We start from the raw sequence: 24,031 nt of genomic DNA, 5'->3' as shown, positions 1-24,031 counted from the left end.
ACCTCAGGAAGGACATACTGGCACTGGAGCGTGCACAGCAAAGATTCACACCGATCATCCCTGGAATAGTAGGCCTAACATATGATGATTGGCTGAGGATCCTGGGATTGTTTAGAAGATTGAGGGGAGATCTAATAGAAACTTACAAGATCATGCATGGATTAGAAAGGGTGGACGCTGGGAAGTTGTTTCCATTAGGTGGGGAGACTAGGACCTGTGGGCACAGCCTTTAAAATAGAGGGGGTCAATTTAGAACAGAAATGAGGAGACATTTCTTCAGCCAGACAGTGATGGGCCTGTAGAGAAGTGGAGGCTGGGATGTTGGGTGTCTTCAAGGCAGAGATCGATAAATTCTTAATCTCGCAAGGAATTAAGGGTTACAGGGAGAGTGCGAGTAAGTGGAGTTGAAATGCCCATCAGCCATGATTAAATGGCAGCGTGGCCTCGATGTACCGAATGGCCTTGCTTCCACTCCTTATGGACCCTCACTGACTCACTGACTGACCCTTACTCACTGACAGACCCTTACTCACTGACAAACCCTCACTCACTCACTCACTGATTCACTGACCTACATTCACCCACTGACAGACCCTCCTCACTCACTGACCGACCCTGACTCACTCAATGACAGACCCTCACTCACTCAGTGACTGACCTTCACTCACTGACTAACCCTGACTCACTCAATGACTGACCTTCACGCATACACTCACTGTCCCTCACTCACTCACTGACAGACCCATACTCACACACAGACAAACCTTCATGCACTCACTGCCTGACCCTCAGTCACTGACAGACCCCATCCACTCACTGACTGACCCTCACTCATTGACTGACCCTCACTCACTCACTGACCGACCCTCACTCTCTCACTGACTAACCCAACTCACTCACTGATTGACCCCCACTCATCACTGACCCTCGCTCACTCACTCACCGACCCTCACTCACTCGGTGACAGATCTTAACTCACTGATAGATGCTCACTCACTCACTGACAGACCCTCACTCATCACTGACCCTCACTCACTGACTAAACCTCACTCACTGACTAACCCTCAGTCACTGACAGACCCTCAGTCACTGACAGACCCTCACTCACTGTCCCTCACTCACTCACTGACCCTCGCTCACTCACTGACTGACTGACCTTCACTCATCACTGACTAACCCTCACTCACTGACTAACCCTCACTCGCTGACCGAGCCTCACTCACTGACCCTCACTCATTCACTGACCCTCGCTCACTGACTAACTGACTGACCCTCACTCATCACTGACTAACCCTCACTCACTGACTAACCCTCACTCATTCACTAACCCTCACAAATATGGGTCAGTTAGGATTAAAACTGAACCTTCTGACCCAGAAGTATGGACACTACCACAGTGCTGCAGGAACCCTAACCCCATGTTTGTAAACTCTCAATAAAAGCTCTCACATCAATTAATTCGAATTGAGGAAAGTGTAGTGAGCAATCTTATTGGATACATGTCTTCCAGGATCTAATTGAAATGAGCACCCTCACTCACTGACAGACTGTCACTTACTGACAGACTCTCACCGACCCATGCTCACTGACCCTCGCTCACTCACTGACTGATCCTCACTCACTCACCGACCAACCCTCACTCACTCCCTGACGAAACCTCACTCACTGACTGACTCTCACTCACTCCCTGACGAAACCTCACTCACTGACTGACCCTCACTCACTCCCTGACAAAACCTCACTCACTGACTGGCCCTCACTCACTCCCTGACTAAACTTCACTCACTGACTGACCCTCACTCACTCCTTGACGAAACCTCACTCACTGACTGACCCTCACTCACTCCCTGACGAAACCTCACTCACTGACTGATCCTCACTCACTCCTTGATGAAACCTCACTCACTGACTGACCCTCACTCACTCCCTGACGAAAGCTCACTCACTGACTGACCCTCACTCACTCCTTGACGAAACCTCACTCACTGACTGACCCTCACTCACTCACCGACCAACTCTCACTCACTCCTTGATGAAACCTCACTCACTGACTGACCCTCACTCACTCCTTGACGAAACCTCACTCACTGACTGACCCTCACTCACTCACTGACCGACCCTCACTCACTCCCTGACGAAACCTCACTCACTGACTGACCCTCACTCACTGACCGACCCTCACTCACTCCTTGACGAAACCTCACTCACTGACTGACCCTCACTCACTCCTTGACCAATCCTCACTCACTGACTGACAGTGTCGTTGGGTTAAAATCCTGGAATTCCTTCCCTCGCAGCCTTGTGAATGTACCTAGAGCACAAGGCATACATCGGTTGTTGTTACAGTGGAGCCATACCACTACCCACCATTTTGGATGACTATCTGGTCCAGTTTGCTGCCACAATCCCTTTCCCGTGGGGATCTACAGATCCTGCTTGGTCTTGTTGAGTGAAAAAAAAAATTTGATAGCCCATTGAGGCCCACATCCTGAAAACCAACAAACCAGCACCAGCCGGTCTGCGCCATTTTCCCAGAGGAAGGACTGGTATTGGATGGGCTGTTTGTTCACATGGGTCAATTCTAGTCAGTGACTGAGCCATTAAGGCCAATTAACAGAGGTCAACCAGACTTTTCCATTTGGCCTGTTATCGGGTTCTAGGCTGAATGCCTGGGGATAGCCTACCGGTAACACAGCTGGAGGTCAGCACTCCAAGCAGGCATTGTGACCTTTCCTGGAGGCCCGGCTTCTCCTGTGGCCACATCCTGGAGGTGATCCCACAATGATGGCTCGTGTGGACATTTAGAATTGCTGAGGTATCACCTCACAGAGGAAGTGCCCACTCTCCGCCTTCCTTCAGCGCTTTCTGAGCTGACCACCTCCTCGCTCCCACAGCTGTCACTGGGTGATTAAATCCTTTGGCCACTAACTGGTCAACCTGGGGTCAAATATTATCAACTGTTTCTCACATGATGTGGGGTCACTACCCATCTCTGACACTGATTTAGCTTCCCGCCACAAAATCCTGCCCTCAGCTTATATAGGAACAGGAGTAGACCATTCAGCCCATTAAGTCTGTTCTGCCAATTATTATGATGGTGGATGATCGAACATTTCAATGCCTTTTACCCACACTATCCTCATACGTCCCTCACCATTGACAGTCAAATGTTTATCAACCTCCATTTCAAACTGAAAGACTGAGCTTCCACAGTCCTCAGGGATAGGGAATTCCAAACATTTGCCCCCTCTGAGTAAATTTAATTCTTCTCATCCTAGTCCCAAATGGCATTCCCCTTACTTTTAAATCGTGCTTCTGATCCGAGACTCCATGGCTCGGAGAATACCTTCCAGTATCAACACTGTCTATGCCATGAAGTATTTTGTAAGTTTCAATGAGATCACCTCTGATTCATCAAAACTCTAGAGCCCTTTTAGGACTGTCCCGCTATGATAAGATCCCGCTATCTTCCTTGAGATAAGGAGACCAAAATTGCACACAGTACTCCAGGTGCAGTCTAACCAAGTTCATATGCAGTTAAAGCAAGATTTCACTATTCCTATCCTCAAATCCTCTTGCAACAAAGACTAACATCCCATTTGCCTTCCTAATAGCTTGCTGCACTTATGTCTGTTAGCCTTCAGGAACTTATTTGCAAGCAGCATGGACAGGTTAGACCGAAGGGTCTGTTTCCATGCTGTACATCTCTATGACTCTATGACACCAAGGTCTCTTTGTACCTCTACATTTTCCAGCCACTTGCTATATAAGAAATATAAATGTCTTTGTTCTTCCTCACATTTTCCCACATTGTATTCCATCTGCCATGTTCTTGTCCATTCACTAAGTCTGCTCAAATACTGCTGAAAACTATTTTACACCTTACTCTCACACATGTTCTTTCTTAGCTTTGGATCATCTGCAAATTTGGAAACATCACATGTGGTCCCCGGATCAGTGAAACACGTTATGTACAGCTGGGGCCCAAGTACTGATCCTTGTGGTACTCCACTTAGTAACAGGCTGCCGATGTGAGAAGGACCCATTTTTTCTCTTCCTTAAACAACAGTCAATGATATTTCAAATTGTTAAATTTAAATCTGAGATGGACAATTTTTTTATTAAACAAGGGGATCGAGGGATATGAGCCCAAGTCTATATGGGCATTTAGACTTAGGCCACAGATCAGCCACGATCTTACTGAATGGGGCAGCAGGCTCAAGGGGCTGAATAGCCTACTTCTGTTCCTATGCTCCTCGCCCATGTAAAACCTCTGTACAGAGTGCATCATTGAAACAACTCCCCAGTTTGTTCAAACTGCATTGCTCATTACAGCTCTGACGAGTCTCTGATATTCTTCCTGGTGGCTCCACTGCTGCAAATGTTCCTCCTCACTGTGGCCTCATTGTATTGGGATCAGGGTTCAGTGCAGTTCCCCTGTGGAGCTCTCTGTCTGTCTATCTATCTGTCTGTCTGTCTATCTGTCTATCTATCTGTCTGTCTGTCTGTCTATCTATCTATCTATCTATCTATCTATCTATCTATCTATCTATCTATCTGTCTGTCTGTCTGTCTATCTATCTGTCTGTCTGTCTATCTATCTATCTGTCTGTCTATCTGTCTGTCTATCTGTCTGTCTATCTGTCTGTCTGTCTATCTGTCTATCTATCTGTCTGTCTGTCTATCCAGCTATCTGTCTATCTGTCTGTCTATCTATCTATCTATCTATCTATCTGTCTATCTATCTATCTGTCTGTCTATCTATCTGTCTGTCTATCTATCTGTCTGTCTATCTATCTATCTATCTATCTATCTGTCTATCTATCTGTCTGTCTATCTATCTATCTGTCTATCCATCTATCGTCTATCTATCTGTCGTCTGTCTATCTATCTATCTATCTGTCTGTCTATCATCCTTGAACTGAGTGACTTGCTTGGCCATTTCAGAGATGATGATATTGCTATGGGTCTGGAGCCATGTGTAGACCAGACCAGGTAAGAATGCCAGATTGCCATGTCTAAAGGATATTAGAGGATCAGACGGGTTTTTCCAATAACTAGCAATAGTTTCATGGTTGCTCTGCCTGAGACTGGTTTTCAATTCCAAATTTCTTTATTAGTTGGATTTAATTTCAATCAACTGTCATGGTGGGACTTGAACCTGTGACCCCAGGGCATTAGGCTGACCCTCGGGATTACTAATGTAGGGACGTTGCCATTGCACCGTTAATTGTGGAAGCTCCCTGACAACGAGAGTTTGGGAGGACAGACGCAGATATGTTTAGTTTCCTTAGATTATGGGAGATTATGTTGATCGGGAAAGACTGAACAGTTTGAAGCTCTTTTCTTCTTGAAATAGGGAGGCTGAAGGTTGAATGGGAAGTTCAAGTGGGTTCAGTATACATGGATAGAAAGAGCCCAGATTTCCCAGCATCATGGTAACAAACTGGGAGGTCGGTAGGGGGTAGGCAGAGGTTACAGGTGGGAGGCTGAGGTCTTGCTGCCCCTCAGGGCATAGTGAGAGATGCTTAGACGCAGCGCCTCCTACTGACCAGATGGTCAAACTACATCAGCAGCCCTGGGAAAGGCTACTTCCTGCCCCTGAGGCTGTCCTGCCAGTATCAGAGGGGCCCTGCCCTGCCAGGGAAGACTGTCAAGTACATCCAGGTTCTCCATTGGTGGGTTCAGGGAGGTGAGGGCACTCCACAGCTAACAGACAGGATCACAGCAGCACCAGCTGCCTGTGTGGCATCTGCCTTGCCAGTGTACCGCAGTCACCCCCCTCACCTACTCAACTCAATGACCAATGGGCTTACCCCAACAGAAACGCCAAATTCTGAGGGCAGCTCATCTTTGAGACACCCTCACCCAAAAGCTGGGTCTGGGTTTAGCTCAGTTGACTGGATCGTTAGTTTACAGAGCAGTGTGCCGCTAACAGCGTGGGCTCAATTCCCATCACCATTTTGAGGCTACTGTGAAGGACTCTCCTTTTCAACCACTTCCCTCATCTGAGGTCTGGTGGCCATCAGGTTAAATCGCCACCAGTCGCTTCTCTGTCTAATGAGAGAGCAACCCCCTATAGTCTGGTAAGACAATGCTGACACAAGAACATCCAAAAGCTGCAATGCCAGCAGTGGCCACCACCAGGGGTGGTGCTACTGAGACTGCGAACTGTTCTGATTGGGTGAGAAGCTCTCGGGCTGGGCTGCCATCTTACATTGGCCACCCTGTCAGGGTGTTGTCCTCAGGAACCCATCGACTCCCAGAAACAGGGTCACCCCCTGACCATTAGTAGCCCAAGGTGGGGGCATTTCAAGGCTCCACCCTCTACCCGAAATATAGGTGGAGTAAGCCATTTGGCCCTTTTGAGCCTGCACCACCATTCAACATGATCATGGCTGATCATGCAATCTCGGCATCCCACTCCCACTTTCTCTCCATTCCCCTTGATCCCTTTAGCTGCAAGAACCACATCCAGCTTTCTCTTGAATATATCTAACAAACTGACCCAACAGCTTCCTGTGGGAGAGAATTCCACAGGTTCATGACTCTCTGAGTGAAGAAATTCTTCCTCATCTCAGTCCTGAATGGGTTCCCCCTTGTTCTTAGACTGTGACCCCTCATTCTGGTCTTCCCCAACAACAGGAACATTCCTTCTGCATTTAGCCTGTCCAGTCCCTTCAGGATTTTATATGCTTCCATGAGATTCCACCCCCCACCCCCCCAACCCCCACCACCACACACCTCACACTTCTAAATTCCCGTGAATACAAGTTCAGTTAATCTAGTCTTTCCTCATATGTCAGTCCTACCTTCACTGGACTCAGTTGCCAGAATGTCCTTCCTCAGACTAGAAGACCAAAATTCAATTCAAAATTTCCATTTGCGTGGGAGACCAGGACAATCAATAAACAAGAGTCACAAATATAACCAATGGAAAATTTGGGAGAAACCTCTTTCCTCAGTTAGTTAGGATGTGAAACCCTCAGTAGTCTGTTTGGGTGCTGTATGACTCTAGGATTCACTATCACAGGGAATGGTGAATAACACAGAGAAGGCCGAGACACAAGGGGAAAGGACCAGACTGACGTGTGACAGGGGTTGGGGACCGAAGAGGGTCATCAAGTCGGGATAAATGACCTGTGGGGTAAGTTGTTGTTGTACTCCAAGCCTTGTGTATCTAAACTCTGACACACCACTCCTGCTTTGAGTTCAGGCACTGAGGAGGGAGAGGGGTGGCACCAGGTGTTTGGAACCGGTCCGCCCGGATCACTGGGATATCAATGTACGGCAGAGCCCTGGGGGCTGGAAAATGCAGCCAAACTGCATTGGCAGGTTGGTGTTTCTGTAGCCAAGCCGCCTACTCAGGCTCCTTTGTGACAGCCAGCGAGAATGTGATTGGCAAAGGAAGGAATCCTGCTCGCTCAGTATTGAGGTGTGGTCACCGAGTGTTTACAAGAGCAGGTACATGGGCAGCTACAGTGAGAAAGAAAGATTTGCATTTTTATAACACGTTACGGCCAATGCAGTTCTGCTTTAAAATGTGGTCCCTGTCGTAAGGCAGGAGATGCAGCAGCACAATTTGCACAGAGCAAGTTCCTATAAACAGTAACTCCACAATGACATGGTAATCTGATTTGTAAATGATATCAGATGAGGAATAATCATTATCCCAGAGACTGGGAAGAACTGTCCTTTTCTGTTTCAGAATAATGCCATCAGATGCCATTCACGCAAGAGGGAGAATGACTCAAAACTCTGATCTCCCAACCTTTGATATATTTGAGGTCATAGAGTCATAGAGATGTAGAGCATGGAAACAGATCCAACTTGTCCATGCCGACCAGATATCCTAACCTAACCTAGTCCCATTTGCCTGCATTTAGTCCATATCACTCTAAATCCTTCTGATTCATATAGCCATTCAGATGCCTTTTAAATGTTGTAATTGTACCAGCCTCCATCACTTCTTCTGGCAGCTCATTCCTATGCACCAGCGTTTGTGTGAAAAGTTGCCCCTTAAGTCCCTTTTAAATCTTTTCCCTCACCCAACTCTATGCCCTCTAGTTCTGGACCCCCCACCCCCACCCCAGAGAAGGGACCTTGTCTAATCACACTATCCATTCCCCTCATGATTTTATAAATGTCTCTGAGGTCACCCCTCAGCCTCTGACGTTCCTGGGAAAACAGCCCCAGCCTATCCCCATAGCTCAAACTCTCCAATCCTGGCAACAACCTTGTAAATCTTTTCTGAATCCTTTCAAGCTTCACAACATCCACTCCATTGGAGGGAGACCAGAATTGCACGCAATATTCCAAAAGTAGTCTTACCAATGCCCTGTACAGCTTCAACATGATCTCCCAACTCCTATACTCAATGTTTTGACCCATTTAAAACTCTGTCCTAACTTGCAGCAAGTTGTTAAGCCCACCTCCTTGTCAATACTGTGTTGGTTTGGTCCCAGCACAGTGACATCCAGATTTATAAATTCTTATTCAAGTTTGCAGATCCCTCCATGGCCTTCAATATCCCCATAATCTACTCCAGTCCAACCATCCTCTAAGACATCGTGTAGATCCTCGATTTTAATCTCTTGGCCCTGCCTTCACCTGGGATTCCCTGCTTACTTTGGGGAGGAAATGGCCTAGTGTATTATTGCTGGACTGTTAATCCAGAGACCCAGGAAATGCTCTGAGGAAACAGGTTCGAATCCTGTCATAGCAAATGGTGGAATTTGAATTTAATAAAGATTTGGAATTGAGATTCAATTAATGACCATGAATCTATTGTCAACTATTGAAAAAAACCCATCTGGTTCACTAATGTCCCATAGGGAAGGAAATCTGCCACTCTTACCTGGTCTGGCCTACATGCAACTCCAGACCTACAGCAATGTGGTTGACTCTTAACTGCCCTCTGGGCCATTAGGGATGGGCAATAAATGATAGTCCAGCCAGAGATGCTCCCATCCTGTTAATGAATAAAAACAAAATTCTCTCTCCCCCTTAAAAACCCAAGCGGCCTTTTCCTACTCCTACGTCTTGTGATGTTATATCCTGTCTAGCACAACATTAATCTTTGTTTGGTAATGCTACTGTCAAACACTTCAAGATGTTCTATTCTGCTAAACCGGGGCTTCATAAACATAGTTTGTTGTTGTTGTCACAATTGTATCATCTGAACGATGACACCAGTGGAAATCGTTCCTCTGTATTTACCCATTCAAATCTGCCTCGATCAGATTACCCCCTCAAGATCCTGAACTCAGTACAAGACAACAGTTTCAGGCTGTCTCTGATTGTAGCCCATTGCTCAGGGGTTGGAAGTCAAATCTACCATTTAGACTCTGTGCTCTTATTAATCTGCAGTAGTTCATTGTAATCTGAGGAAATTTCTGCTTCACAAATTACAAAGCATAAGCCGAAATCCTAATACACAGCAATGCACATTGTGTTCTTTGGTAAACTGCAATTGAAGGTGATAGACCAGTCCCTTTCTGAAAAAATGTCAGTTATGGCGTGGCTGTTTTTATTTGGATCTGTCAGGGGAAGCAAACTCTTACACATGGAGCTCCTGTATGGCTATCTGTTTGTGTTTACTATTGGCTGAGACCTTGGGTTTAATGTTTCACCAGAAAGAGAACACCTCTGACTCTGCGGCATTCCCTCAGTGCTGGAGCTTCAGCCTGGTTTTGGCCCTCAAGCTGCTGGAGTAGAACTTAAGAAACCTTTTAACAGAGACATGTTGGCATGACACCAACATAGTGCTTCCCAGACATTGTCCCAACATGGCCCCATCTCAAGGCTTGAAACTGTAGAGACCCCTCGGTGAGCAGTGGGGGTGGGCCTATAACAGCAGAAGTAGGCCATTCTGTTCCAACTCTAAATGAGATCTGATAATCCTCACCTCCACTTTCCTCATAACCCTCGATTCCCTCTTACTGATTAAAAATCTGTCAGTCTCAGCCTTGAATTTATTTAGTGACAGCTGTAAAGAATTCTACAGCTTCACTCCCCTCAGAGAGAAGAAATTCCTCCTCAAATCTGTCCTAAATGTGCGACCCCTTTTTCTGAGATCACACCCTCTGGTCCAAGACTCTTCCACGAGGGGAAACAACCTTTTCACATCTCTCCTGCCACGTCCTGCTAATAATCTTGGACCTGGAGCAGAGGGATGTGCGGTAATGGGGTAGGGAATGGATTGGTCCTTGCTGACTCAGACTCAAAATCTTTGCTCGCAACACTTCCTGGGGTCCAGAGCCCACTTTGGGAAGCACAGCACTGGCATTGGATTTCCTTATTCCAGTTCCAGACTCCTACACTGGCGGATTGCTTTTGGTTCTTCAGAATCCCAATTAAAGTCCTGAGTTCCCTGCAGAAATTCCTGTAAAATTTGGTTTGTTGTCAGCAGCGTAAAGACAAAGTGACTCTTTAGAAGTCACAACAAAGCAAAACAACAAGCAGGAGTCAGGGATGGACAGACTCAGTTCTGACAAAGAGTCGCTCAACTTCAGACATTAACTGTTTCTCTCTTCAAGGATGCTGCCGAGTTTCTCCAGCATTCTCCGTGTTTGCTTCAGATTTCTGGAGCCTGCAAGCTTTTGTTTTGATTTTGTGGGAGGACAGGCACTGTGTGTCAACTCTGGGGCTGTCACTGCTCTCTGTTGCTGATAATCTCACCTCCAGGTTAAAGTTCGAGTCCCACGGCAAGCACAAAATGACAATTGACACGTTGGTGCAGTAGCAAGGGAGTGGACAGTCAGTACTGAGGGTGTTCCTCACACCAGAGGGTCAGTACTGAGGGGGTGCCGCACTGTTGGAGGCTCCATACTGAGGGAGTGCCGCACTGTCTGAGGGTCAGTACTGAGGGAGTGCTGCTCTATTGGAGATTCAGTACTGAGGGAGTGCTGCACTGTCGGAGGGTCAGTGCTGAGGGAGTGCTGCACTGTCAGAGAGGGTGTGAACTTTTAGTTAAGCCAAGGCCCCACCCTCTGCCTCAATTGGATGTGAAAGATTAACTCCCCTTCAAGAAGGGGAGTTCAAGAACTCCCCTTCAAAACATTCCTGAAGAAGGGCTCATGCCGGAAACGTCGATTCTCCTGCTCCTTGGACGCTGCCTGACCTGCTGTGCTTTTCCAGCAACACATTTTCAGCTCTGATCTCCAGCATCTGCAGTCCTCACTTTCTCCCCTTCAAGAAGAGCAGGCAAGTTCTTAACCCCTCTTGACTTGCCCTGCTCTGGCCTACTTTTAACTCCAGACCCACAGAGTCGCCTCTTCACAGTCCCTGAAATGGATTACCACAGCATTCAGTTCAAGGGCATTTCAGGATGGGCAATAAATACTGGACTTTACCAGAGAAACTCACATTCCACTAATGAATACAAACTACCGGGCTATAAAAAAGCACCCAGTAGCTGATCACTATCACAGTGCTGCTTGTGGGAGCTTGCTGTCAGCTAACTGGCTGCTGCATTACAACAATGGCTGCCCTTCCAAAGCACCTCCATTGGCTGTACAGTAAAGCCCTTTGAGATGTCCAGCGGTTATGAAGTTTCACCATATAAATGTAAATCTTTTTTGCTTTCTTTCAGAAGAGGCATTGGATGGTTATTAGGATCGAAATGGTGTGCAAGGATGTGGGGGAAAGGCAGGAGATTGGCCTCGGTAATAGAATCAATAGGGCATGTTGGGGATAGTTAATGTACAGACTTGTATATATGAAAATAAATTTTGAAGTCTGTATGTAAAGTAATGACATGTGTGCACAAGAATGGCATGACCAATCGAAAAGAGACCCAAATAATTTTATGAATAAAGTTTATTTTTGAAATAAAAAAAATGTTGGACTGAATGGCCTTTTCGGTATTGTGATAATTCTGTGATTCTGTGGTGTTCTGTTGATATTTATCTCCCAGCCAACAGAACTGGAATCACTGGAACAAATGTTCTCGCCATTACTGCTTCCATCGCCCAGCAGTGCTGTTAGTGAGATCTTGCTGTGTACAAATTGGCTGCTGCGTTTCCTACATTGCAACAGTGATGACACGTTATTGGATTTAGGGTGCCTTGGAACGTCGTGGAGGACACAAAATGAATAGTTGTGTTACTCCAACCTGTGATCTCTGACCCATACCTCAGACTGAACTGGGATTCAGCATCACAAAGTGAATTTGCAAGGGAGAGTCTGGTTCACACTCCAGCTATAAAGCTACCTTCTCAAAGCTCACTTGTCTTGCCTTTCAGCTTTCCTAAACATGTCAATGGTCTAGTATCACAACAGCTGGCTCTCAACTGCCCAACACAGTGAGGGCCTAACTTTCAGGATTACATCAGATTATTGTTAATGTTATCTCTTTTGGGAGAGACACAGTTTAAACAGAACCCACTTACGATGGAGATAGAGCAGTACAACACAGGAACAGGCCCTTCGACCCAGGATGTGAAGAACATTTCTTCACTCAGGCAGCTGTGAGCCTTTGGGACTCTGTTCCCCAACAGTGACTAAAGGTTTTCAGAGCGCTGCTTCTTCGTCAGGTGATTGTGGAGTATAAGCCTGTGCTTCCAATTAAACCTGTTGGACTATAACCTGGTGATGTGTGATTTGTAACTTTGTACACCCCAGTCCAACACCGGCTCCTCCAAATCATGGAGTATTTTTCAGATCGAGGTAGATAGATTGTTGACCAATTCAGCACCAATTGGCTCACAGCAAGCTCTCAGAGCAGCACTGTGATAATGACCAGGGGCATTTAAGATGATCAGGAATAGGCAGGAGTGCGCAGTTGAAAACACAGTCAAACCAGCCTCGGGCCTATTGAATGTGGAGCAGGTTCAAGGTGTTAAAGGGTCTCCTGCTCCTGATTCCTATATTCAATGCTCATTCCATCACAAATATGATTGATACATGTTGTAAATTATAAAGCTGAACGCCCCAAAAAAAAGAGGAATAAAGGAATTTGATCCATGATGTTAACACACAGGCACCAGGAGCAGACATTACCTGTGTCTCTCTGAAGGATAACTACACTGTGGCCTCATCATGAATGTAGAAGACTAAGGAATGACCTACCGGAGGTGTTTGGCATGAATGAAACAGTTGACCAGGTGGATAAACAGAAGCTCTTTACCCTACAGGAATAAACAATTAACATTCAGGCATGGTTCTTCACACACATGACAGTGGGAACTGATCCCTTAAAAGAGCTGTTGAGGCTCGATTAAAGGTTTAAATTTAGATTTTTTTCTGTGAGTGGATATGGGTATTAAGGGTTATGAAACTTGGTGGGTAAAGGGGACAGATCAGCCAGGAATTAACTGCATGATAGAAGGGGCTCGAGGGGCCGATTGGCTGCTTCTGTATTTTGACATTATGGGGCTTGTGGGACCACAGTTTGAATCTGTGTTGCTGGAAAAGCGCAGCAGGTCAGGCAGCATCTAGGGAACAGGAGAATCGACGTTTCGGGCATTAGCCCTTCTTCCTGAAGAAGGGCTAATGCCCGAAACGTCGATTCTCCTGTTCCCTAGATGCTGCCTGACCTGCTGCGCTTTTCCAGCAACACATTTCCATCTCTGATCTCCAGCATCTGCAGACCTCACTTTCTCCTCACAGTTTGAATCTAACATGATATAGAGATTAGAGCTGTGTGTTCCACCGGAATGATAGCGTTTGCCTATTCCTATCCCACTGTCTGGATTCACATTAATAACAATGAATTTCCTGTAGGAAGGAGGAAGTGGTCCACCCATGGAATCTTCACTGTTTCCCTCCTTTGCATGAAAATGAAGGAATGTGGGGATTTGTCTTAATGTCTGATAATATTGTTCAGTGAGAGTCTGGGGGGGTAAGGTTATTGTCAGTATGTTAGCAGTTAAACGCACACTGCTTATGGATGAGCCAGTTCAGTAGGTAGCACCAACACACTGATTCAGAATTAAAAATCGCACAACACCAGGTCATAGTCCAACAGGTTTAATTAGAAGCACTAGCTTTCTGAGCACCGCTCCTTCATCAGGTGGTTCATCACAACCATCTGATGAAGGAGCAGTGCTCCGAATTGCTTCCAATGAAACCTGTTGGACTATAACCTGGTGTTGTGTGATTTTTAACTTTGTGCAGCCCAGACCAACATCGGCATCTGCAAATCATGACAGATTCAGAAAGTCATTTGGCCAAGTTCCCACTCCCAACCCGTGGGCACAGAGCCCAGGCTGAGACATCAGTGACCCACTGAAGGACAGCTGCATGGTTGGAGGTGTCATATCTTTGGACTGTTACGTTAGACCGAGGCCAATGTCATGCACAGGTTTCACAAGAGTACCTTACCCAGCTGTAATCACATTGTGGTTTCTCTGGGGTTTGCTGTGTGTACACTGGATCCTGCAGTTCCAACATTACAACAGCAAATGCATTTCAAAAGTATTTAAATGCATTTGGAGATGTCCCAAGATTGTGAGAGGTACAATATGAAAGCAAGTTCTTTCGTTAGATGATCTCAGTTAGGAGGCAATCAGGGTGTGCCAACTAGTCTCAAAGCTCCAATCTAGGGAGAGGATGTAAAGAGAAACCAGGCTCCTGATCTTAATCAGTATCTAGTGTGTGTCTGTGTATGAGGACCACATCACTACATAGAGCGCTGTGTGACAAGCACTTCTGACAAATGGCCACCCAAGTGAGACCCACTGGGGCCCACGCACATCTCTGTCAGGATTTTCAACAGACAGGAGTTTGAAACAATCCACAGCCCCCTGAACACCATTTTTTTAAAAAAGGGTGAACTTCCTCTGGCAAAGAAAAGTGGAGAAATGGGAAAGACCATTGCAATTCAAGGGGCTGTCCTCATCTCACCCACTAACATACCACTTAGTGGAGAGCTGGTGCGATGGTACTTATATCGCCGAACTCATAACCCAGAAGACCATGTGGGATATGGGTTTGAATCCCATTCAATTAATAAATGTAATTAAAAAAATAGTCTCAATGACAGTGAATATGAGGAGTGACAGATCTACCATGATCCAGTTGAATGGTGGAGCAGGCTTGAGGGGCCGAATGGCCTAATCCTGTTCCTGTTCCTTATGATGATGATCAATAAATTATCATCAACTGCTGAGAGGACACTTTTGGTTCATTCATACTCTTTAAGGAAGGGAATCTGCCATCCTTACCCGATCTGGTCTACGTGTGACTCCAGGCCCATGATTTTAAAATATGCAGTCACACATTTTCTTCTAATCATTCATTCATGGATTGAGGATATCACTGACTAGGCCACATTTACTGCCTGCCTCTAATTGCCCAGAGGGCAGTTACGAGTCAATCACATTGCTGTGGGTTTGGAATCACATGTAGGCCAGACCAGGTAAGAATGGCAGTTAGTGAACCAGAGGAGCTATTCCAACAATCGACAATGTTAGTCTCTTAATTTCAGATTTTCCTTTTCTTGCATTGAATTCTAATTTGACCATTTGCCATGACAGGATTTGAACCCAGGTCCCAGAACATTACCTGGGTCTCCGGATTATTAGTCCAGCAATAATACCACTAGACCATTGGCTCCCTGACATTTCAATAAAGTGTGGTGCTGGAAAAAGCACAGCAAGTCAGGCAGCAGCTGAGGAGCAGAAGAGTCGACGCTTTGAGCAGGACATTTCATCAGGGTCCTGCCTGAAATGGTGACTCGCTTGATCCTCGAATGCTGCCTGACCTGCTGTGCTTTTCCCAGCACCACACTTTATCGATTCTGACTCTCCAGCATCTGCAGGCCTCACTGTCTCCCTGACATTTCAGACAGAAGTGAGGAAACATTTATTTTTTCTCTCTCAGTCGCTTGTGTGTCTATAGAATTCTCTTCCTCAAAAGGCAGTGGATGCAGAATCTTTAAATATTTTAAGGAGGTGGTAGATAGATTCTTGATTTCCAAGGGGATGAAAGATTATCGGCAGATGCAGGAGTGTATAGTTGAGGTTAAAATAAGATCAGCCATGATCTTATTGAATGGCAGAGCAGGCCCGAAGCACCAAGAGGGTTCTTCTTGTCTCTTGTTTGTGTTTTGGTAGTGTGAGTGAAACTTAACTGCCCTCCAAAGTAGGTCATCAAGTTAAGTTTATTGTTTAAATATTTAAGACAAACCTTGGTGTTTTGTACTTTCTCCGATATGTGTCCTCTAACCCTTTGTTGAGGTATCTCCAGCATAAAACTGCCCATCCTAAGAGATTCCCGCTCCCAGTTCCCGGTCTTCAGACAGCCACCCCTTTTCCTGCAGTAACCCAGTCAGAATAAAGCAATGGTGAAATTGGAGGGAGATCTTCTATTTCAGAGGATTTGGGTGTTATTGGTAAGGCTTATATTCATTGCCTAGCCCTAATTGCCCTTGAACTGAGAGGCAAGCTAGATCAACCACATTACTGTGGTTCTGGAATCACATGTAGGCCAGGCCAGGTAAAGATGGCAAATTTCCCTCTTTAAAGGATATTAGTGAATGGGATGGCTTTTTTTACAGCAATTTTTTAGATTAGATTAGTTACAGTGTGGAAACAGGCCCTTCGGCCCAACAAGTCCACACCGACCCGCCGAAGCGTAACCCACCCATTCCCGTACATTTACCCCTTTACCTAACACTACGGGCAATTTAGCATGGCCAATTCACCTGACCTGCACACCTTTGGACTGTGGGAGGAAACCGGAGCACCCAGAGGAAACCCACGCAGACACGGGGAGAATGTGCAAACTCCACACAGTCAGTCACCTGAGTCGGGAATTGAACCCGGGTCTCTGGCGCTGTGAGGCAGCAGTGCTAACCACTGTGCCACCGTGCCGCTGTTGTTGTACCCCTTTTCAGCTTTTGGCTTTATGATAATCATTGTCATTGAGACAGGTTTTAGCTTCCCGTTTTAAATTAATTTATATTCCTTCAAGTGCTGTGGGGCAGTCTGAACATATATCCTCAGTGTCTACACTTGGGAATGTTAGCATTTCAATGACAGCTCCCCAGTCCCTAGACTCACAGGCTGTGCAATAGTCTGTGGGGCTCATTGCCGTTACCTAACCATGGGATCAATCAGTCCCCAATTAAATCCCTTGCCAGCCTGACTTCCCACTCAGCTAAGAATTGTTGGATAAGCCTTGTCACTGGAGAGAATTCTCATCTTTAAGCCTTCAGGTTATGGGTCCGAGCCCAGATTCAGGCACTCAAGCAGAAATGCAGGCTGACACTGTGATGCTGCACTGAGGGAGTGCTGCACTGCCAACAGTGCCTTGATATGGATGTGATATGAAACTGCGGCCTTGACCCCATTTGCATTATTCAAATAAGAGCAGGGTGATTCACCCCTTCCCATTACTCAGCCCGAGCCAACACCTGAAACAGATCATCGCCAAGTTTCTGTTTCTGGAATCTTGCTGTGTACGAGCTGGTTTTGATAAACCCAAAATTACACTTCAAGTTATGATTTTAACTGTAAAGAGCTTTGAGATGTCCTGAGGTGTTGAGAGGCACTGCGGAGATGAAACTATTTCCTTTTCTTTCTCAATTAAAGTAAGTTGAAGTTACAGGGTGTGTGAATTTGGATCAGGAAGATCTCCGGTTTGAATTACAGTCCCAGAAGAGTTAGCGGATCTCAACTGGGCTGCAACAGAGTTGCTTTAGTTCATGAAGGGGGAAGGAAAAATCTTCAAGATTGTCATTTTGTGACCATTATCAAATATGAGCATGTTGTGAGCAGCTGCCACATACAGACTCAGGCTTAGCTCTGATGCCTATCACTGTTGAATAGCTGGTCAGCAATCTTTGTGAGTAAGGGACTGCCTGTGTAGGTACTAAAGGGGGACTGTTCGACATAGCTGACAAAGAGGCGGGCATAGCTAGGGCCCATCCAAGTGCGCATGACCACTCCCTGCAATTGGAGGAAATGGGAAGAGTTAAAACAGAAGTTATTGAGGGTGAGGACCAGTTTGGTGGGGCAGAGGAGGGTATTGGTGGGGCAGAGGAGGGTATTAGTGAGGCAGAAGAGGGTATTGGTGGGGCAGAGGAGGGTATTGGGAGGCAGAGGAGGGTATTGGTGAGGCAGAGGAGGGTATTGGTGTGGCAGAGGAGGGTAATGGTGAGGCAGAGGAGGGTATTGGTGGGGCAGAAGAGGGTATTGGTGGGGCAGTGGAGGGTATTGGTGGGGCAGAGGGGTGTATTGGTGGGGCAGAGGAGGGTAATGGTGAGGCAGAGGAGGGTATTGGTGGGGCAGAGGAGGGTATTGGTGAGGCAGAGGAGGGTATTGGTGGGGCAGAGGAGGGTATTGGTGAGGCAGAGGAGGGTATTGGTGAGGCAGAGGAGAGTATTGGTGAGGCAGAGGAGGTATTGGTGGGGCAGAGGAGAGTATTGGTGAGGCAGAGGAGGGTATTGGTGGAGGGGAAATGATGGGTCTGTTGGAGAGGAAGAATCAGAGGGCGTGGAGGCTATCCTTGTGGGGTATGGATGTGTAAAAGGACTGCAGTTTTTGGACAGACTTGTGAATAATGGTTACTTGGGCAATGATAGGAGGGTGGTTTGATCCTGTGAAACTTTGCCCATGAAATGGTTTGAGCCTCGAGGAGGTGGAATTTATAATGGGGGAAAAAAATCACTCCCAGGGAAGGGTTTGCTGACTGCTGACATGGAAAAATGAGTGATTATTAAACACTATCTATGACTATTTATTTGTGAACCTTTATCGTGTTTGCTTTGTGGCAGTGGTCCAGCACCTTCAGATTGAAGTGATTTCACCTTCTATTAAAAGGTGATGTTTGCTATGGAAATGGTTGTACTTATTACACCCTGAGTGATCCCTCCATCAGCAAACAGCCATCTTAAACTGACTGCCCCCCACCCGCACTAGTAATGGGCCACAAACAGGCAGAGTCTGTCACCACAACTCCGATAACACCCTCTTCCAGATAGTGCCTGGTCTGACTCGCCTGTGGGATGACGAATTAACAATGCTGATCATTCTATTACCTCTGAGGAATGGGGTGTAGTCCTCACATGACATTACATTCTCCCCACCCTGAATTCCTGGCATTCTTGTCGACCATTTCAAAGTCAGGTGACTGCAAAATATTGATGAAATAAAACAACGTTGAAACGGGAATTTTGGAAGAAACTTTAAGCCAGTAGGAAATAGGAACAACAGTAGGCCATTTGGCTCCTCGAGTCTGCTCCCCCATTCAGATTAGATTAGATTAGATTACTTACAGTGTGGAAACAGGCCCTTCGGCCCAACAAGTCCACACTGCCCCGCCGAAGCGCAACCCACCCATACCCCTACATTTATCTCTTACCTAACACTATGGACAATTTAGCATGGCCAATTCACCTGACCTGCACATCTTTGCACTGTGGGAGGAAATCAGAGCACCCGGAGGAAACCCACGCAGACACGGGGAGAACATGCAAACTCCACACAGTCAGTCGCCTGAGGCGGGAATTGAACCGGGGTCTCTGGCGCTGTGAGGCAGCAGTGCTAACCACTGTGCCACCGTGCCGCCCATGGAATCGTGATTGATCTGACATGCCCACATCCACTTCCTTGCCCTTTCCCCATTACCCTAGATTCCTTGACTGAACAAGAATCTCTCCAGCTCATCCTTAAACATACACAAGACTCAGCCCCCACAGTTCTTTGTGGTAAGGAGTTCCAAACAGGGAAAAGGGCCAAATGTTGACAAATGGGACTACATTAATTTAGGATATCTGGTCAGCATGGATGAGTTGGACCAAAGGATCTGTTTCCATGCTGTACAGCTCTATGACTCACAACCTTCTGAGAGAAGAAATTCTCCCTCATCTCGGTCTTAAATTGGTGCCCCCTTTATTCTGAGACTATGCCCTCTGGTTGTAGACTCTCCCACTAGGGGAAACATCCTCTCAGCATTGACCCTGTCAAGCCCTTTAAGAATCCAATATGTTTCAATGAGACTGTCTCATTCTTCTAAATTCCAGTTTAGACCTTTAAGCCATTTAACCTTTGCTCATAAGGACAATCCTACCATACCATGGATCATCCTTTGTGAACTTTCTTTCAACTACCTTGAATGAAATAATATCTTTCCTCAGTGTAATCCTCTTGCAACTTGCCATTTCACCTATTTTTGTGTCATCTGCAAATTTGGCTACAGTGCATTTGTTTCTTTCCTTTGTCTCTAATATAGGTAGTAAACAGTTATGGGTTCCAACGCAGATCCCTGTGGAATCCCACTAGTCACAGATCGCCAACCTTAAAAAGAGCTCCTTATCCCCACTGGCTGTTCCCTGCCCAGTAACGAGACAGTTTCCAACTCATGAGGAAATCTATTGGCCAGATTTGCCCCTGAAATATGTCATTACGCTATTTTAGCTGTCACTTTCAAGTGGTTCATTTGTACGGTATTGTTCAGGTCCCCCAGCACTTTAAGTACTAATCAAAATGGGGGACATCTCTGGGACACACACCAAACAAACCCACCGCCCTGTGGCCGACCAATTCAACTTCACCTCCCACTTTGCCAAGGACATGCAAGTCCCGGGCTTCCTCCACTGCCAAATCCACTACCCGACACCTGGAGGAAGAACATCTCATCTTCTGCCTTGGGATCCTCCAATGACATGGCATCAATGTTGACTTCAACAGTTTCCTTCCCCCCCCCCCCCCCCCCTCCACCTTATCCCAGTTCCAACCCTCCAACTCGGCACCGCCCTCTTGAACTGTCCTCCCTGTCCATCTTCCTTCCCACCTATCGGCTCCACCCTCCCCTCTGACCTATCACCATCACCACCTTATCTGCATCTACCTATCACCTTCCCAACTACCTTCCTCTCATCCTCACCCCAGCCTCCTATTTATTTCTCAGCCCCCTTTCCCCACAACATTCCTAATGAAGGGCTTGTGTCTGAACTGTCAACTCTCCTGCTTCTCAGATGCTGCCTGACTGGCTGTGCTTTTCCAGCGTCACACTTTTCATCCTTGGATCATTAACCAGTCTGACAATGGGATCACACCACAGACTAAGCCAGGTCGTAATGACAAATTGTCATTACACAGCACTCCTGCAAACTTAGACACAAAGAGCTTTATGACCAATGAAGTAAAGTCACCTAGGTAAGGCAGGAAATTCAGCAGACAATTTCAGCACAGCAGGATCCCAGAAACAGCAAGACACAGACCAGACCACCTGTGAGGGTACAATATTGGGAGCAACTCTCTTTGAATCCTCAACGTTGATCTGAGAAGGCAGCTGGAGCTTCCATTTAACACTTCACACAAAAGGTGTCACCTCAGAGCAGCACTCCCTCAGTGCTGCATTGGAACATTAGCCTGAAATAGCAGCCTCTCACCAGAAGCAAAAGGTGTTCCCACTGAGCTAAGACACACGTTTACACACAAAATACCAATCAGCAATTTACTCAGCTACCAACTATGACTGAGCAATATCTTTTGTTTCCACTTTTATCTCCTGTTTTAAATTTAAGTTGAAAGGTTCAAGTCCACCTGGTCCAGAGATGTGTAATAAATCCCTGAACAGGTTGCTTCGAAAATAACTAGAAATGTGGCAAATATCCAGCCCACAGAACAGGAATGAGCTTATGTTCAAGGAAAATATGTTGAAACTCAGATTAAACAAAGTGAGAAGCTTCTATTTATCTCCAGGATACACATCAAGATTGAGAATAAAGGCATTGCTATCTGCACAGCATTTCTTCAGGAGTTGTGTTAACCGTACAGCTCCCAGTCTGAATTCACCATCATTCAAAACTTTGAATATATGGAAATGATATGGATAGGTACCAGGCATTTCTCGAATCCACTGTGCACCAACAACACAGTGCCAAATGAAAACAGCCATACCTCAACACCTGCCCATGCATTACACTTCTAAAAGTACAATTCCCCAAAACAGCTGTCTTGGTGCAGTGGTGGTATCTCTGCCCCTCAGGCAGGAGACCTAGGTTCAAGTCCCACCTTGTATGCCATAACATCTCTGAACAGGGTGATTAGCAAATGACTACAATTCCCCAAAAGTCACAGGCCATACCAGCGAATGGCCTATGAACAGCTGTCAAACATACAGTCCAACTCCAAGTCCATCTGAATGGAAAAAGCCAAGATGCTGTGAACATGGTTAGCCTGCAGGACACTAAACAAGGAGTTGTTATAAGAATGGTGTGTTCTAAGCAGCTTCTGCAGTTGTCCAATCCACTTTGACTGAAAATAATGTGAACGGCCCTAAAGGCTGTGGGCACTTTCAAGATGACCAGTGGATTTTTAACCTGGAGTAGATGTAGTTATGGCAACCTACTGAAATTTTTGTGAATTGTGATTCCGAGCAGGATGATGGATTTGATGCCTCCAACCTGAAACTAACAAGACCCATGCTGCTGTCAGAGTGCCTTGTGTTGGGAGTTCATAACATTTATACAGGATAAAATATTTAATGGAAGGGTCTTTGGAGAGAATTGCTTCTTTGATGTAGCTTTTTTATACTCGGCCCTAATTGTCCATACCTGATGCAAATGACTTCTTTTGTCAGAGGAAAGAGGATGAGTTTTGATTATTCAGCCACACACCCATGACAGCCAAATCACCTCTGTCATAGAGTCAAAGAGATGTACAGCAGAGAAACAGACCCTTTGGTCCAACCCATCCATGCTAACCAGTTATCCTAACCTAATCCAGTCCCATTTGCCAGCACTTGGCCCATATCCCTCAAACCCTTCCTATTAGATTAAATTCTTCCCTTCCCCACCAGTCCCTACGTGATCATGTAAGTTGCCATAAAATGTCATGTCACAATCGAGATTCCGAGCCTGAAAAGAAATCCAAATCCAAACAATGACTGACTTCTGCTTTCATGCAGAGCTCCTGAGTACTGTTAAAAACTGTACAGTAAAAAAAGACATGAGCTTCAGTCTAAGATTCAACATCCAGAACCAATGGTGATAGTATGGAACCATTAGCTATTTGAACAATATTTGGAAAATTTTCAGATTTTACTGCTGTAAATGCTACTTGTAAATCTTTTGAGACCCGTTTCAATTAGTATTCTGTTACATTTTACTGTAATAATTTGTTTTAATGCCTAACAATACACTGGGCAGTAAAGCCAGGAATCAGCCGATAATGAATATCATACTTTTGCATTAAGCAATCAACTTGCTAGTCAGAGGACTCCCATTGTATTCACCACCATCACCAACAACTCTATTCTGGTCATTGGTGCCATCAGCTGTAACAGATTACTAGGACGAGGATTGCTACTCACTTTGATGTCTTGCTGCTCGGGGAGACCTTAAACGTGCTCTTTTTCGTGAACATGTTGCCAGAGTGTTGCCTCTGATGTCAATGAATCCCTGTTATTCTGATTCTGTCTTTGTGGCTCTTCCTGTGCCTGTCCGAGGCTCTGTCTCTTACACAAATACCCACATGCAGATACGCAGACAGTGTGTGTGTGCACAGCAAATTCCAACTCTCAGTGAAAGTTGGGCTTGGAGGGAGGCTCCTTTTCAATGACAGGTGATCCAAGGAAGAGCAAGCACAGAGTTTCAGGTTGATGTGAAACTTGCAGAACTGGTTCAGAAGGGAATGTGACTGAGAGAAGGAGAAGCCAGTTACTCCACCCACTTCAGCCCAATGAATCATGAAGGTACACAGAGTCCAATTGCCAGGGAGCTGAACTTTCAGGCAGTCAGTAATTTAAAAGGACTTCAGTTGCATTCTGCTCTCACATGGAAGAGTCACACACTGAGTGGGAAGTGAAGGGTTTGGTGGAAATGGGGATAGCAGGAAGGGAGAAAGAAAGAGATAGAGAGAATGAGAGTGTCAGAGTGAAACAAAGAGGAGAGAATGACACCGAAAGAAAGAATAGGGAGAGAAAGAGAGAAAGTATGAAAGAAAGAGAGAAAAAGAATTGAAACAGAGAGAGAAAGAAAGAGAGAGAGAGACAAAAAAGAAAGAGAGAAAAAAAATAGAAGCAGAGGAGAGATAAAATAGATAGAGCAAGAAAGAAAGGAAACTAGAGAGAAGGAAAG

General features: G+C 45.9%; 1 protein-coding gene across 1 annotated transcript in view; it reads right to left on the bottom strand.

The window, feature by feature from the left end:
• Positions 1-23,554, bottom strand: part of evpla (envoplakin a) — an 84,219-nt gene extending 60,665 nt beyond the window's left edge. Inside the window, exon 1 of the mRNA XM_043714322.2 lies at positions 23,266-23,554. Coding sequence (XP_043570257.2) covers positions 23,266-23,318 — 53 coding nt within the window. The 5' untranslated portion in view covers positions 23,319-23,554. The remainder of the gene's footprint in view (positions 1-23,265) is intronic.
• Positions 23,555-24,031: the final 477 nt, after the last annotated feature.

This window comes from Chiloscyllium plagiosum, unplaced genomic scaffold, assembly GCF_037043375.1.
Source record: "Chiloscyllium plagiosum isolate Xiang-an unplaced genomic scaffold, Cpla_swu_hap1 HiC_scaffold_25, whole genome shotgun sequence".
Lineage (NCBI taxonomy): Eukaryota > Metazoa > Chordata > Chondrichthyes > Orectolobiformes > Hemiscylliidae > Chiloscyllium > Chiloscyllium plagiosum.
Note: the sequence above shows the minus strand (reverse complement) of the source record. Positions and strands in the feature narration are given on the sequence as shown.